The 17,999-nt window shown below is 40.4% G+C and overlaps 1 protein-coding gene across 1 annotated transcript in view; it reads right to left on the bottom strand.

The window, feature by feature from the left end:
• Positions 1 to 17,999, bottom strand: part of BPTF (bromodomain PHD finger transcription factor) — a 923,754-nt gene that overhangs the window by 63,420 nt on the left and 842,335 nt on the right. Inside the window, exon 28 of the mRNA XM_053721515.1 lies at positions 1,423 to 1,596. Coding sequence (XP_053577490.1) covers positions 1,423 to 1,596 — 174 coding nt within the window. The remainder of the gene's footprint in view (positions 1 to 1,422; positions 1,597 to 17,999) is intronic.

The raw sequence follows: 17,999 nt of genomic DNA, 5'->3' as shown, positions 1-17,999 counted from the left end.
TTTTTTCTTATGTAATAAAAATGGCTTACCGGATCCCATAGGGAAAATGACAGCTTCCAGCATTACATCGTCTTGTTAGAAATGTGTCATACCTCAAGCAGCAAAAGTCTGCTCACTGTTTCCCCCAACTGAAGTTAATTCCTCTCAACAGTCCTGTGTGGAAACAGCCATCGATTTTAGTAACGGTTGCTAAAATCATTTTCCTCTTACAAACAGAAATCTTCATCACCTTTCTGTTTCAGAGTAAATAGTACATACCAGCACTATTTTAAAATAACAAACTCTTGATTGAATAATAAAAACTACAGTTAAACACCAAAAAACTCTAAGCCATCTCCGTGGAGATGTTGCCTGTACAACGGCAAAGAGAATGACTGGGGAAGGCGGAGCCTAGGAGGGATCATGTGACCAGCTTTGCTGGGCTCTTTGCCATTTCCTGTTGGGGAAGAGAATATCCCACAAGTAAGGATGACGCCGTGGACCGGACACACCTATGTTGGAGAAAAGGGCAGCTACACATCTGGAGAGGCACGGAAGGGATTATACCCCCCAAGTTCTCAGAAGCTCAAAAGCCACCCACAGCTCTACTGAAGAGACTGACGTGGAATACAGCTAAACCCCCAAGGAAAAAAAAACAAAACCAAACTTGCTTTTTTTAAAATAAAAAATTATTGATTGAAGAATCAGACACCTAACTTTACCAACTCCATGCACTACAAGCAAAGAGAATGACTGGGGGTTGTGGGTAAGGGGAGTGGTATTTAACAGCTTTGCTGTGGTGCTCTTTGCCTCCTCCTGCAGGCCAGGAGTGATTATCCCAATAGTAATTATGATGATCTGTGGAATCACCGTGTCATTAGAAAGAAAAGTAAATTGGAAAGTAGTTTAAAATCACATGGTCTTTCTGAATCATGAAAGAAAAAATTTGGGTTTCATGTCTCTCTAAATATATATAAATATATATATATATATATATATAAATATATTTATTACATGGTGTCTCAATACAGTAACAGAATATAGACAGTTCTTGCACAAGTAGCATATATTTGAAAGATTACAGACGTCCCTTCAAAGCTAATATTTGCAGGACAACACACACCATATATGCAACTATATTATATGCTTCACCAATTATAGAATTATCATGCATCATATTTAATTAATATGAATGACACAACACTTTCATTTCCAGAGGAGCAAACAACATATAGCTGTGAAATGCTTTGACAGCCTCTTTGGAGGTGAAAGTGAGACAAAAACCCACACATTTTGTTCTGCATGCTCTTGTAATGTGTGGTTAATAAAGAATAATGTTAAAAAGGAAAGCAGCCAAAACAAAAGCACATTTAGCACCTGTTATGAATAGCTTGAGCAATGCATCCCCTACTTATTAAAAAAAGGAAGTTCAACAGAACTCACTGTGAGTCATCATATGGTGTTCTGCAGATGCACAACAACTCCTCACTGTTGCCCTCTTGTGACCGTTTACAATCATTACAGATGTATACATCCACTTTCTTTGCTTCCTTTTCTGTGATGCCAACACATTCTCCATGAAACCAGTTAGCACAAAGTTCACAGCCAATATAGAACCTAAAACGTCCACAATAAAATGACAATGTAGTTGTCATTTCTTAATGGCAAGACATTCCTCCTCCTGTATTATATTTTTTACTAAGCCCACTAAAATAACGGTGAAACTCCAACAAATAACTCTACTAAATACAAGGCAGGAGCAGATAGAAAGAGTAAAAATCACATCTGTTAATAAAAATCTCATAATTTTCAGAGATTGTTAATATTTATTCGTACACATACACACACAAAGAAAAAACAAAAAAAACATAACAACTGAAACAAGTGATCTGGATCTAAGGTTTGATATCTGCAAATGGATGACAGAGGTCCTTGCATGACCAGGGGATGACAGAGTGGTTACCTCAGAGGTCTGATTTGATGTGGCAGGATCATGCCGTTTGACCTGTGGTCTAACGTGTGTATTTAGCATATAGAGAAGCTGCAGGGTGGTCTAATCTGGACAGCTGAAAGACAAGCTATAAGACCTGGGGTCAGTTCTGAGATCAAATATAAGTGTATAAAGGTGGAAGAACCTGTCAAGACATAACCCCACCCACTACCTCTCCCAGGTCAGCGGCTGATGATCCAGTGTTTTTATTTAAGGCAAATGTAAAACGAATTTCACAAAGGCTTTTTATTTAATAAAGACAATATGTGCCAGATCTATTATATATAAAGATTACAATTCAATTATGACCAATCGTTATATTAACACAACATTTCCCCTGCCCAAATGTTTTATAATTTCAACACTTTGTGAAAGATATCCTAAGCATTTAGGAATGATTGTAATTTAAAGATGCACCCCATATTTTGCAGACAATATGCAAATTTGATTTAAATACGTTTTTTTTATTTAAATAGGATTTTTTCTAATTAAAATCTTTTTTGCAGGAAAATCTATCTAAAGATAATTTTCTATTTAAAGGGACAGTGTACACCAATTTTTATATAACTGCATGTAATAGACCCTACTATAAAGAATATGCACAGATACTGATCTAAACATTCAGTATAAAACCTTTTAAAAACTTACGAAGCTCCCAGTTTAAGCACTGTTGATGATGTTAGGCTGGGACAGCCATTGAAAGGGGCTGATAAACTATGAAGAGCAGACATCCCCCCCTCCCCTGCATATGAAAATACAGATTATATAAATTGGAGTAGTAGGAATCTTTAGACTTCAGTCTACATCTGATACTTTGGGACTTGGTTAAGAAAATCAGCACAATGTTATTAAAAAATAAGCAAAACTATACATTGCAACAAAAACACTCCCAAGATGGCCTACAAAACATTTATGCAAAGAAAAATCTATTGTACAATGTCCCTTTAAGATACATTATAATACAATGGTTATTCATTTTGATTATTTTTTAATTATGTAGAATGAGGCTATAATAATTTTTGGGCAAATTAATTCCATTAATCCATACACGTCATGCTCTCTAAGTGGGTTTGTGTAAGATTATTTTGGGTATTTTGAGGTCTAGAACAGTGTTTCTCAAAAGCCGGGCCGCGGCCCACTACCGGGCCACGACGGCCCTGCTGGTGGGCCGTGACCCGATATTGCCTTATATATAGTGGGTTAATTTTATAATTCATTGGTGTCAGTAGGATATTAATATGGATCCCACTGACACCAATTAATTATTACATAATTAAACCACTGTAAAAGAGGGAAGAGAGAGAGAGGGAGGAGAGAGAGAGAGAGAGAGGGAGGAGAGAAAGAGATGGAGGAGATAGAGAGAGGGAGGAGATAGAGAGAGAGAGAGAAAGAGAGGAGAGAGAGGGGAGGAGAGAGAGAAAAAGAGAGAGAGGGGAGGAGAGAGAGAGGGGAGAGAGAAAGAGAGGGGAGGAGAGAGAAAGAGAGGGGAGGAGAGAGAAAGAGAGGGGAGGAGAGAGAAAGAGAGAGGAGAAAGAGAGGGGAGGAGAGAGAAAGAGAGAGGAGAGAGAGAGAGAGAGAGAGAGAGAGAGGGGGAGAGAGAGAGAGAGGGGAGAGGGGAGAGAGAGAGAGAGAGAGGGGAGACTGTGTATATATATATATATATATATATATATATATTTCTTCCAAACCTACTGCAACCCACTCCCGATGCTTACCGGGCCCTGGACCGGTCCGGCTAAAACTTACCGGGCCTTGAGGTCACTTAGGTTGAGAACCACTGGTCTAGAAGATATCACATATTCCTGGTTTTGTTGTTCTCAAAACTATGAATGTGTGTCTTATTCACTGTAAAAGTGTTATAAAATAAACATACAGAGTTGAGAAATACATCTTAAAGGGGCATAAACCCATGATTCCTTCATGATTCAGATGGAGCAAATTTCAGATTTACTTATTTTATCATATTTGCCTTATTTGATTGGTATTCGGTGTTGAAGGAGAGCAATGCTCCTGAGTCTGCTTTTCAACAATGGATACCAACATAAAGTATATTAGATACATTGGAAAGTTGTTTAAATTGGAATGTTCTACCTGAATCATTAACTGACGCTGGTCGTTATGCCCTTAAGGACCAGCGACATACCTTGTACGCTATTGTGCTATTTCTGCATGCCCCACAAGTGGAGCACTGCAGAAATAGATTTGCAGAGTGGCCCTCTCTGCATCATACAGCGGTGATGCCGATCGTTGGTGGGAGAGTAAGGAGGGAGGCGGCCCATCGCTGGAGGAGGCGGGACCGCTAAGCCACGCTACACAGATAGGGCAATAAGGGGGATCCTATGTGTGAAAGGGATCTGGGATGGGGGGTAGGGTGATGAGGGGGGTAGCTACACTACAGAATTTTTTTTTTAAAATATGCATAAATTGAGGCAAACTGAGTACTGGCAGACCTAAGATGGCGGCAAATAGGTAACACGACCTGTGGGAACAGATAAAGAGATGCCTCATAAAGCAATATCGTCTGGACAGGAGAATACAAATATAGCGATGACAGGCCCAGACCAGGTGGGTACTCACATAGAGAGCGGCACTTAAATGGTGCCTAACAGCGCAGGCCGGGACCTCAAGTCGCCCGACAGACAGCCACGCCAACCAGACCACATGGCGATCAATCACCAATCAGAGGTTCCAGGGCATCATACGTATCACAGTTGCAGCGATGTGGCCAACCAAAATACAGCAGGCCCGGTATCAAACCACCAATGGATAGTTAATGGTCCGTGACAAAGATAAAAATAGTACATAGAGCAAGTACTGTAAAAGTGTCAACATGTAAGCTGGTTTTAAATTGTGTTAACAATAAATTTTGACACTTTTACAGTCCATTTTAATTATCCATTGGTGGTTTGATACTGGGCCTGCTGTATTTTGGTTGGCCACATCGCTGCAACTGTGATATGTATGATGCCCTGAAACCTCTGATTGGTGATTGATCCCCATGTGGTCTAGTCGGCGTTGCCGTTTGTTGGGCGACTTGAGGTCCGGGCCTGCGCTGTTGGGCACCATTTAAGTTCTGCTCTATATGCGAGTACCCACCTGGTCTGGGCCTGTCATCGCTATATTTGTATTCTCCTGTCCAGACGATATTGCTTTATGAGGCACCTCTTTATATGTTCCCACAGGTCGTGTTATCCTCCTATCATCACAAGAGTGCTGCCTTCGTTTATGGTTCATCTTGATGACTTTATCCGTGTTATTGTCTGCGCAACTCTTATAGAGGCACCATGCCCTTTTCATTCTGACGGCAAATAGGTAGAAGGGGAAGGGTTAGAGAGTTGTTTGGGGGGGGGGGGGGCGGGGGATCCTACATTGCAATATATATATATAAAAAAACTGTCTTATTTTAATACTGGCAGACTTTATTCTGCCAGTACTTAAGATGGGGGTAACAATTATGGGGTGGGGGAGGGAAGAGAGCTGTTTGAGAGGAGTCAGGGGGTGGGATGTGTCAGGTGGGAGGCTGATCTCTACACTAAAGCTAAAATTAACCCTACAAGCTACCCAATTAACCCCTTCACTGCTGGGCATAAAAGTGTGGTGTGCAGCAGCATTTAGCGGCCTTCTAATTATCAAAAAGCAATGCCAAAGCCATATATGTCTGCTATTTCTGAAGAAAGGGGATCCCAGAGAAGCATTTACAACCATTTGTGCCATGATTGCACAAGCTGTTTGTAAATAATTTCAGTGAGAAACCTAAAATTGTGAAAAAGTTAATTTTTTTTATTTGATCGCATTTGGTGGTGAAATGGCAGCATGAAATATACCAAAATGGGCCTAGATCAATACTTTGGGTTGTCTACTAAAAATATATATATATAATTTAGATAGGCAAATATAAAAAAAGATAAAAAAAGGCTCTATTTCTGTTTAAATGTAGTGATGGCAAAAATGCGCTGGTCTTTTGGGGAAGTTTTTGTCTGAAGTGCCCAGTCCTTAAGGGGGTTAAAGTTTAAAGGGATACTGAACCAAAACTTTTTCTTTCATGATTCAGATAGAGCATGCAATTTTAAGCAACTTTCTAATTTACTCATATTAATTATTTTCGCTCTCTTGTTATCTTTATTTGAAAAAACTAAATTTATGCTTACCTGATAAATTTCTTTCTTTTGCGATGTACTGAGTCCACGGATTCATCCTTACTTGTGGGATATTATCCTTCCTAACAGGAAGTGGCAAAGAGAGCACCACAGCAGAGCTGTCTATATAGCTCCCCCCTTAACTCCACCCCCCAGTCATTCGACTGAAGGCCAAGGAAGAAAAAGGAGAAACTATAAGGTGCAGAGGTGACTGAAGTTTTTAATAAAAAATACCATCTGTCTTGAAAAGACAGGGCGGGCCGTGGACTCGGTACATTGCAAAAGAAAGAAATTTATCAGGTAAGCATAAATTTTGTTTTCTTTTTCATGATGTACCGAGTCCACGGATTCATCCTTACTTGTGGGATACCAATACCAAAGCTTTAGGACATGGATGAAGGGAGGGACAAGACAGGAACCTAAACGGAAGGCACCACTGCTTGCAAAACCTTTCTCCCAAAAATAGCCTCCAAAGAAGCAAAAGTATCAAATTTGTAAAATTTTGAAAAGGTATGGAGCGAAGACCAAGTCGCAGCCTTACAAATCTGTACAACAGAAGCATAATTTTTAAAAGCCCATGTGGAAGTTACCGCTCTAGTAGAATGAGCTGTAATCCTTTCAGGAGGCTGCTGTCCAGCAGTCTCATAAGCCAAACGGATGATGCTTTTCAGCCAAAAGGAAAGAGAAGTCGCCGTAGCCTTTTGACCCCTACGCTTTCCAGAATAGACAACAAACAAAGAAGATGTTTGACGAAAATCTTTGGTTGCCTGCAAATAAAATTTCAAAGCACGAACCACGTCCAAGTTGTGCAACAGACGTTCCTTCTTAGAAGAAGGATTAGGACACAAAGAAGGAACAACAATTTCCTGATTGATATTCCTGTTAGTAACAACCTTAGGTAGGAACCCAGGCTTGGTACGCAAAACCACCTTATCAGCATGGAAAACAAGATAAAGCAAATCACATTGTAATGCAGATAGCTCAGAAACTCTTAGAGCTGAAGAGATAACAACTAGGAACAAAACTTTCAAAGATAAAAGCTTAATATCTATGGAATGCATGGGTTCAAACGGAACCCCCTGAAGAACTTTAAGAACTAAATTTAGACTCCATGGCGGAGCAACAGGTTTAAACACGGGCTTAATTCTAGCTAATGCCTGAACGTCTGGAACATCTGCCAGACGCTTGTGCAACAAAATAGACAGAGCAGATATCTGTCCTTTTAGGGAACTAGCTGACAATCCTTTCTCCAATCCCTCTTGGAGAAAAGACAAAATCCTAGGAATCCTGATTTTACTCCAGGAGTAGCCTTTGGATTTGCACCAAAAAAGATATTTACGCCATATCTTATGATAGATTTCCTGGTAACAGGCTTTTGAGCCTGAATCAAGGTATCTTTGACCGACTCAGAGAAACCTCGCTTTGATAGAATCAAGCGTTCAATCTCCAAGCAGTCAGTTGCAGAGAATTCTGGTGTGCCCCATAGCCGAACCAGTTGAGCAAACACCTCCGGATGGAGTTCCCACTCCCCCGGCTGAAAAGTCTGACGACTTAGAAAATCTGCCTCCCAGTTCTCTACTCCTAGGATATAGATCGCTGACAGATGGCAAGAGTGAGCCTCAGCCCATCGGATTATCCTTGAGACTTCTATCATCGCTACGGAACTCCTTGTTCCGCCCTGATTATTGATATAAGCCACAGTCGTGATGTTGTCTGACTGAAACTGGCCGAAGCCAGCTGAAGCCATGCCTGGAGAGCATTGAATATCGCTCTTAATTCCAGAATATTTATCGGTAGGAAAGCCTCCTCCCGAGTCCACAAACCCTGTGCTTTCAGGGAATTCCAGACTGCACCCCAGCCCAGAAGGCTGGTGTCTGTCGTCACTATAACCCAATCTGGCCTGCAGAAACACATTCCCTGGGACAGATGATCCTGTGACAACCACGAAAGAAGAGAGTCTCTGGTCTCTGAGGAGATAAATCCGCATAATCCCCATTCCACTGATTGAGCATGCATAGTTGCAGTGGTCTGAGATGCAAGCGAGATGCAAGCGAGCAAACGGAACTATGTCCATTGCCGCTACCATTAGACCGATTATCTCCATACACTGAGCCACTGACGGCCGAGGAATGGAATGAAGAGCTCGGCAGGTGGACAAAATCTTTGATTTCCTGAATATCTTCATGTCCACTGAGCCTATCAGAGTCCCTAGAAAAGAAACTCTTGTGAGGGGGGAAGAGAACTCTTTTTCTACGTTCACCTTCCACCCGTGGGATCCTAGAAAGGCCAACACTAAGTCCGTGTGAGACTTGGCTAGTTGGAAAGTCGACGCTTGAATTAGAATGTCGTCTAGATAAGGCGCCACTGCTATGCCCCGCGGCCTTAGAACCGCCAGAAGGGACCCTAGCACCTTTGTGAAGATTTGTGGCGCCGTGGCCAACCCGAAAGGAAGAGCCACAAACTGATAATGCTTGTCCAGAAAGGCGAACCTGAGGAACTGGTGATGATCTTTGTGGATAGTAATGTGTAGATACGCATCCTTTAAGTCCACGGTGGTCATATATTGACCCTCCTGGATCAATGGTAAGATAGTCCGAATGGTCTCCATCTTGAAAGATGGGACTCTTAGGAATTGGTTTAGGATCTTGAGATCCAGAATTGGTCTGAAAGTTCCCTCTTTTTTGGGAATCACAAACAGATTGGAGTAGAACCTGCTCTGCTTTTGGAACTGGGCAGATCACTCCCATGGTAAAAAGGTCTTCTACACAGCGTAAGAACGCCTCTCTTTTTGTCGGATTTACAGACAATTGAGAAAGATGGAACCTCCCCTTGGAGAAGAATCCTTGAAATCTAGAAGGTATCCCTGGGTTACAATTTCTACTGCCCATGAATCCTGAACGTCTCTTGCCCAGGCCTGAGCAAAGAGAGAGAGTCTGCCCCCTACTAGATCCGGTCCCGGATCGGGGTCTACCCCTTCATGCTGACTTAGTGGCAGCAGCAGGCTTTTTGACCTGTTTACCCTTGTTCCAAGCCTGATTAGGTCTCCAGGTTGGCTTGGATTGAGCAAAGTTCCCCTCTTGCTTTGCAGCAGAGGAAGAGGAAGTGGGACCACTCTTGAAGTTTCGAAAGGAACGAAAATTATTTTGTTTGGTCCTTGTCTTATTTGGCTTATCTTGAGGGAGGGTATGACCCTCCCTCAATGATCTCTTTCAGTGCAGGCCCGAATAGGGTCTTACCTTTGAAAGGGATGGACAACAGCTTAGATTTAGATGACACATCAGCTGACCAGGACTTAAGCCATAACGCTCTACGCGCTAAAATGGCAAAACCTGAAATCTTTGCCGCTAACTTAGCAAGATGAAAAGCAGCGTCTGTAATAAAAGAATTAGCTAACTTAAGAGCCTTAATTCTGTCCAGAATATCATCTAGTGGGGTCTCCATCTGAAGAACCTCTTCTAGAGCCTCAAACCAAAAGGCAGCCGCAGTGGTTACAGGAACAATGCACGCTATAGGTTGAAGAAGAAAACCTTGATGAACAAAAATTTTCTTTAGGAGACCCTCTAATTTTTTATCCATAGGATCAATGAAAGCACAAATGTCTTCAATAGGTATAGTTGTACGCTTAGCCAGAGTAGAAATAGCTCCCTCCACCTTAGGGACCGTCTGCCATGAGTCCTTTATGGGGTCAGAAATGGGGAACAATTTTCTTAAAAACAGGAGGGGGGGGGGGGGCGAACGGAATACCTGGTCTATCCCACTCCTTAGTAACAATGTCCGAAATCCTCTTAGGGAACGGAAAAACATCATTGTAAACAGGAACCTCTAAATACTTGTCCATTTTACACAATTTCTCTGGAACTACAATAGGGTCACAATCATCCAGAGTAGCTAAAATCTCCCTGAGCAATAAGCGGAGGTGCTCTAGCTTAAATTTAAATGCCGTCATACCTGAATCTGTCTGAGGGAACATCTTTCCTGAATCAGAAATCTCTCCCTCAGACAGCAAATCCCTCATCCCTACCTCAGAACATTGTGAGGGAATATCGGATACGGCTACTAAAGCGTCAGAAGGCTCAGCATTTGTTCTTAACCCAGAGCTACTGCGCTTCCCTTGCAACCCTGGCAGTTTAGATAAAACCTCTGTGAGGGTAGTATTCTTAACTGAAGCCATATCTTGCAAGGTGAAAGAATTAGACGCACTAGAAGTACTTGCTGTCGCTTGTGCGGGCGTTACTGGTTGTGACACTTGGGGAGAACAAAATGGCAAAACCTGATTTCTTTCTGTCTGAGAATCATCTAATGCCAAATTTTTATAAGTCAAAATATGCTGTTTGCAATTTATAGACATATCAGTACAAGTGGGACACATTCTTAGAGGGGGTTCCACAATGGCTTCTAAACAAATTGAGCAATGAGTTTCCTCAGTGTCAGACATGTTTAACAGGCTAGTAATGAGGCAAGCAAGCTTTAAAAACACTTTATTTAATGAAAAAAACACAATTTGCAAAAACGGTACTGTGCCTTTAAGAGAAAAAAAGGCATACACAAACTGCAAAACAGGTTAAAATTGCTTCAAATTTTCCGAAATTTTAAAAATGTACCCACTAAGCTTTAGAAGGATTGCACCACAAGTAAATAAGCAATAAACCCCCAAATGCAAAAACCGGATTGATAATTGTCTAAAACCGTTTAAAACTCCTATTAGCACCTTGCCACAGCTCTACCTGCCCTTAGGGAACGATAATATGGAATTAAAGCTTCGATTAGGCCCTCAGAAGACTATCAGGACCTCTGGAGAAGTTGCTTGCTGCTTGTCTGTATAACTAAATGCGCAACTGAGGCGCGAAAATAGGCCCCGTCCACCGTACCCGATGTTGCTGGGGCCTAGACAAATCCAACAAACCTTGTCTGAAAGCCATGTGGGTTATAACAACTCCAAATAAGCCAAATGAACCCGCAAGCAAATGTCCCATCAAAATAAAATAATGTTACTCCCAGAACATACAAACGTTTGTCCCAATCTCTCATATACAAACAGAGTAGTGATGCACCGAAATGGAAACTCTTGACCTAAACCGAATCCGAAAATCCGGGATGCACTTGGCCGAAAACCGAAACTGATACCGAAAATTAATTTTTTTTAAATTAATTTTTTTTTTTTTTTTTGCATAATTAGAGCCAATAAAAAAAATACCACACTTTTATTGAAAGTAACACACTAAAATTGGACAAAAATATCTTAAAACAATAATAAGCCACACAATAATTTTACCAAGAAAAAAAAATTTTTTTTTTGGTGCATCCCTACTTAAAACAATTATTCTTCATTTAGTTCTATGTAACAGAATCATATTTAACAGGGTTTTTTTTTTTTTACTAATTATCCAAATAAAGTATAGTCCTAGAAAACTCATATGCAGAACAGTAAGTCAAGTAATAAACTTAAACAGCAGCTCTAGGCTAGCAACACATTTGAAACATGCTACACAATAATTTTACCGAAAATAACAGGCTAAAAAAACGAAAACCGAAATAGCCAAAAATGCAATTTTCAGCCGAAACTTTCTGCGGCCGAAATTTTGGTGCATCCCTAAAACAGAGTGCCCCAAAAATTAGCCCTTTATGCAAGCTAGTAAAGCCTCTTATAACACTAGGATAACTGCTTACCCTTCCCCTAATGGGGATACTGTCAGCCTTTCTGAGTTAACACAGTCTCTGCAGAAAATATGACTGAACATACCTCATTGCTGTATAGCAAGAAACCGTTCCTCACACTGAAGTTTTCCTGTACTCCTCAGCTTCTGTGGGAACAGCAGTGGACCTTAATTACAAATGCTAAGATCATAATCCTCCAGGCAGAAATCTTCATCTATGTCCTGCCTGAGAGTAAATAGTACAACACCGGTACCATTTAAAAATAACAAACTCTTGATTGTAGATAAAATAAAACTAACAGCTTAACACCTCTTTCACTTTACCCTTCCTGCTTAGAGCCGGCAAAGAGAATGACTGGGGATGGAGTTAAGGGGGGAGCTATATAGACAGCTCTGCTGTGGTGCTCTCTTTGCCACTTCCTGTTAGGAAGGATAATATCCCACAAGTAAGGATAAATCCGTGGACTCAGTACATCATGCAAAAGAAAGCAGGAATGTAAGCTTATGAGCCGGCCCATTTTTGGTTCAGCACACTGGATAGCGTTTGCAGATTGGTGAGTACATTTAGCCACCAATCAGCAAGCTGTACCCAGTTGCTGAACCAAATATGGGCCAGCTAGTAAGCTTACATTGCTGCTTTTTCAAATTAAGATACCAAAAAGAACAAAGAAAAATTGATAACAGGAGTAAATTAGAAAGTTGCTTAAAATTACATGCTGATCTGAATCATGAAAGACAAAAATCGGGTTCAGTATCCCTTTGATTTTGACTTTACTGTCCCATTAATGCCATTGTTCCCCTGCAAATCTATGAACACAATAAATCCCTTACTAAGTTTAAAAACCTTAATGAATAGAAGATTGTTTGGAGTGGAATAGATCTGCACAATGACCTAATTATGAGGAGGGAGTTTAGTTAAATAAAACTATTTAAATTGTTATTGGAAAGGTAAGAATTCATTTTCTCTTTCCAATAACGTACACCTGAAAAGTTGACAAAATAATAATTACCCTATTAAACTGGAGAGAGTTTACCTTCCAATAATTTCATTAATTTCAATGATCTATGTATTTTTATTGGTAAATAACCAAATCAAAAATAGCCTGCTATAAATGGACAAATAATCTGAAAAGTTATTCCAGAAAGAGAAACCTTTATATAGAAACTCATGATTTAAATTGAGTGGTTTAATTAAATTTGATTTAAATCAAATCCACCATTTGCATGACTAAGGATAATGTCAGAAACGTTGCTATAAGTTTAATGCGTAAGACCCTGTAATACATGCAACAAATTCAATGTATGTTATTTGATCTACTTGCTATTCAACAGTGTTCACATTAATAGATTTTATTTTTTGGATGCAAGGATACTCTGTCAATTGTAAATCGCATTTAAAGCTAAGAAACAACACTGTTTAAAAAATAGGATCCCGAACAATACATGTGTGCCTATAATACACATACACAATAACACTCAGTGATTTAACATATCTAGATTTCCAGTAACAAACTAGATTTGAATCTCATGGTGCTACTAACGCATATCAATCAAACACAAACTGTCAGAAACACAACTTTTTGCAGTGATTTAATCCCTTGATTTGGAAAAGGAAAGGGAGGAAATTGTTGAGTCTGGATAACATGTATCCACTCAGCACACACTGACAACCTGCTGTGTAGATGTTGGAAGAGACTCTATTCCCACATCTTTCCTTTGCTTTACACTAGTGTTGAAAACTATGTAGTGGCTAACAACTGTTAAAAGCTCACCATGGTAGTGATACAAATAAAAATATTCGGGTTTTAAATAGAAGGACAATATTTAACAGATTTTAAGAAGGAAAACTTATGCTTACCTAATAAATTATTTTCTTTCGGAATGATGATGGTCCACAGTCTTCCATAACATATGGGATATATTTCACGCCACTAGGAGGAAGTCAAGTACCCATATAAGAGCTTAAAATCCCTCCCACCTCTCTCTTAGTTTAACATATAGCCGAGTAGAGGATAGAAAACATATAAAGTAGGAAAGGCAAAGCACGGTCAGTAGAGGCATCATTAGAGCTGTCGCCCAAAATTGAAACGGGCAGGGCCTGTTGTCCATCATCATTCCAACAGAAAATAATTTATCAGGTAAGCATACATTTTGTTTTCTTTTGTAAAATGATGATGGTCCACAGTTCTCCATAACATATGGGATTAATACCCAAGCAGATGGTCTATGTTATGGAAAGGGTAGGATCATTTTTCTGGCAGTTCTTATTGAGCCAACACTGTGGCCTTAAGGGCTTTACGGCCCAAAGTGGTTTGCGAAAAAGGAAAGCCTCAAAGTGATAAAATCTGAAAAAAGTGAGCAGAGAAGACGTTGCAGCTTTGCAATTCAACTCCAAAGATGCATATTTAAAAACATCAAACAAAAAAAACCATGAAGTTGCAACTGCCCTTGCAGAAAGAGCTGTAATACGCTTAGGAGGCGACTCTCCCATCTTTAAGTAAGCCTTGAATCACTGTTTTTGAGCCCAGAGGCCAAAGCTACCTTAGTAGCTTTCTGCCCCTTACGAGTCTCAGAGTAGTGAGAAAAAACTAGAAGTTTGTCTGAAATATTTAGTAGCTTGCAATAGAACTTCAAAGGTGTTGACTACATCAAGATTATGTAAAAACCGCTACTTAGGAGTTAGCAGGATTTGAACAACCATTTCTTGACTGATATTTTCCTTAGGAAGAAAAACATATTTAGTACAAAGTAAAGCCTACACCTTGTGAATAATTAGAAATGGAAAATCGCAAGACAAGGTTGTTGGCAACTCAGAAACTCTCTTTGCTGGAGAGTTTACTAAAAGTAATAGTACTTTCAAAGATAATAGTCAATATCAATGGAATGCATTGGTATCATACAGAGAAAAGTAAATTCAGACTACAGAGTGGAGAAATAGGTTTCACAATTTGCCTAATTCTAACACCTGGACAAAAGTCTAAAGGTCAGGAAGTTTAGCCAACTTCCTATAAAGAGAGAGAAAGCAGAAATTTGACCTTTTAGAAATGAACAGACAGAACTTTGTCAAGGCCACCCTGAGAAAACTGAAGTATTCTATTAATCTGAAAAAAATACCAAGAAAACCCTCTGGAATAACACCAATCAAAATATGTCTTCCAAATCATATGATAAATCTCTTGTGTTACAGGTCTTCTGCCCTGCATCAAAGTTTCAATGACCGAATCTGAGAAACCTCTATGTACCAAAACTAGGAGTTCAAACTCCATGCCATTAATTATAGAGATTTTAGATCTTGATAGAATAGAGAATCTTGAAATAACAGGTCTTGGAAGCCATGGAAAGCAAGAGAACATCTGCACTATATTCGCATACCAAGTACTGCGGGGCCAGGCTGGAACAATTAATATTACTGACGTTGACTTATGTTTGATCCACGTAATGACTCTTGGAAAAAACAAAACAAAGGAAACTGATATGCTAGATGAAAGTTCCATGAACATACCAAGGCGACTATTATGTGAGCCTTTGGATATTTTGGATCTTGCACAATAGCTTGGAAGCGTGAGATTTAAGTGAGAGGCCATCAGGTCTATGTTCCTGTAAGACATTTTGATCACTGAGTGATCGAAAAATGTCCAACTGGAGAGACCACACTCTTGAATAGACCAATTGACTACTGAGATGATCCACCTACATAGTGTTCACTCCTGGTATGTGAATAGCCAATAGGGAGCAATGATTCCTCTCTGCCTAAGACACAGTTTTAGACACTTCCTGCATGACCAGTGGAATGTGGTTACCCCTTGATGATTTATGTAGGCTACTACCGAGATGTTGTTTTTCTGAAAGTGGATAAACTATTCCCCCTCCAATAGGGGCCAGGGCAGAAGAACCTGAAATCGCTAAAAGTTCAAGAGTGTTGGTTGAAAACCTTGCCTCTAGAGGAAACCAAACTCACTGCAGTCTTCGAGATACCCAGACTGCCCCCAGCCTGAGAAACTGGTGTCTGTCGGCACAATATACCAAGAATGACAAAGGAAGGATGTCCCAAGAGTCAAAGACAGAGAAAGATTGACTGACTGAGAAATCTAAAGCAATCTGTGTTCCAAATGTAGATAATTATTTGACCACTGAGGTAGCATAGCCATTAAAGTGGTGTGGAGTACAGCTGCCTAAAGGTCCTTGCAAAAAACACCTGCCTAGAGGATGTTATCTAATCTGACCCCTTAGGTTAACAGAGCCAGAACTATTTTGCACATTTACTTCAGGAGACTGGGTTAAACCTCCAGATTTATGCTTACTTAGTCTGGGGACAGACACTAAACAGACTCACTATTTTGTACATGCTATTTTTAGCTTCAGGAGTAAAATCAGTCATTTCCCCCAGAGTGACAAGAACAGGGCAAATTCCCCTCTGGAAAGTAGACGATTGCGGCTGATATATATGCAAAATCGGAGGTATACAATTCTCACAGATATGAGTGACCCAGCATACTGGAACATATTTGCTAAATAAATGTGAATGTAGACAGAGGGATATCAGAAATGGACTAATCTATGGAGATAATCTCAGTGGGGACAAAGACATTTTGTTCTAGTTTTTACTTATAATAAAATATGCAATGACACCGTAAAGAGAAAAAACACATCGCATCCACGATTCAACGTACACTTTAATATGAGTTGACACGCATAAAAACACAAAATATAGTGAGAATAAAAACTGCACATCTGTGGAAATACTCCAACAGTCAGTTAGAAACAGGACTCCACAAACCGGATGGGTCTCCCAGTTTCACCGCCTGCAGCTTGATGCAGATCCCGTAGATGTTGTTAACAGTCCATAATCCAAGGTAGCACCGAAAAATATGTTCATACAACAGACCAAGCATCAAAAAACTGGTATGCCTCTGTCCGTAATTGTCAAACACATGCTGCTTCGTTGGCCACGCTCCTACGCGTTTCGTCAGCACGCTAGCCAACTTTCTCAAGGGTTCATTGGTGGATAGTAGCATGTGTCGTCATTGCCCTTTTATGCAATGACACCGTATATAAGTATTGGTACAGACAATAACCGGTGGAGAGTTCTCTACACTCCCTCAGACACCTTAATTATATAGCTTTTAAGTACCCCCTGGCAGCTCCTGTATGGGTACTCACCCCCTTCCTGTGACTGGCATGCACTTTTTAATAAGGAATCTGGCCGCAAACTACAAAAACACAATTTCTAGCTGTAGAGACTCCATACTGAGAAGAAAGCCCGTTGGGCAGAGCTACTCCCGGGAGAAAAGTCGGTGCAGTAGGGAAACAAAAAATACCACTTTTGGTTCTTTTAGTAAAATCAGTGCACTAAGCATAAAACATCTCCCTAATAAATAACAAAAACTGTTCCCCTGCCTTACCCGAGTCTCCGCTACTGAAAATTTTTCCTTCTGTATAAGGAGAGTCCATGGCTTCATTCCTTACTGTTGGGAAATACTGAACCTGGCCACCAGGAGGAGGCCAAAGTTTTAACTACCTCTCCCACTTCCCCTAGTCATTCTGCAAGGGAACAAGGAACCGTAGGAGAAATATCAGGGTATAAAAGGTGCCAGATGAGAAATATAAATTTAGGGGGCGCCCATTGGAGAAACACAGGCGGGGGCCGTGGACTCTCCTTATCAAGAAGGAAATTAAAATTATCTGGTAAGCATAATTTATGTTTTCGTTACTAATATAAGGAGAGTCCATAGCCAAGCTCTAGAGGACACAGAATGATAACGGGAGGGACAAAAATAGAGGCGGACCCTAATCTGAGGGCACCACAGCCTGCAAAACCGTTCTCCCGAAGGCTGCTTCAAGTAAAGCAAAAACATCAAACTTGTAAAATTTAGAAAAAGTGTGGAGGACCAGGTAGCCACCTTTCAAATCTAATCCATAGAGGCCTTGTTCTTAAAGGCCCAAGAGGAAGCCACTGCTCTAGTAGAATGAGCCGTAATTCTCTGAGGAGGTTTATGTCCCGCTGTCTCATAAGCTAAGCGGTTAAGACTCCTCAACCAAAAAAACTTCTGACCCTTACGCTTCCCAGAATATGCCACCAACAAGGAAGAAGATTGTCTAAAATCCTTAGTAGCCTGAAGATAAAACTTAAAGGCACGAACCACGTCCAAATTATGAAGTAAACGTTCCTTCGAAGGAGGAGGATTAGGACACAAAGAAGGGACCACAATCTCTTGATTGATGTTGCGGTCTGACAAGACT

Source organism: Bombina bombina, chromosome 1 (genome assembly GCF_027579735.1).
Source record: "Bombina bombina isolate aBomBom1 chromosome 1, aBomBom1.pri, whole genome shotgun sequence".
Lineage (NCBI taxonomy): Eukaryota > Metazoa > Chordata > Amphibia > Anura > Bombinatoridae > Bombina > Bombina bombina.
The sequence above is the reverse complement of the archived record's forward strand: the minus strand, read 5'-3'. Positions and strand labels throughout refer to the sequence as shown.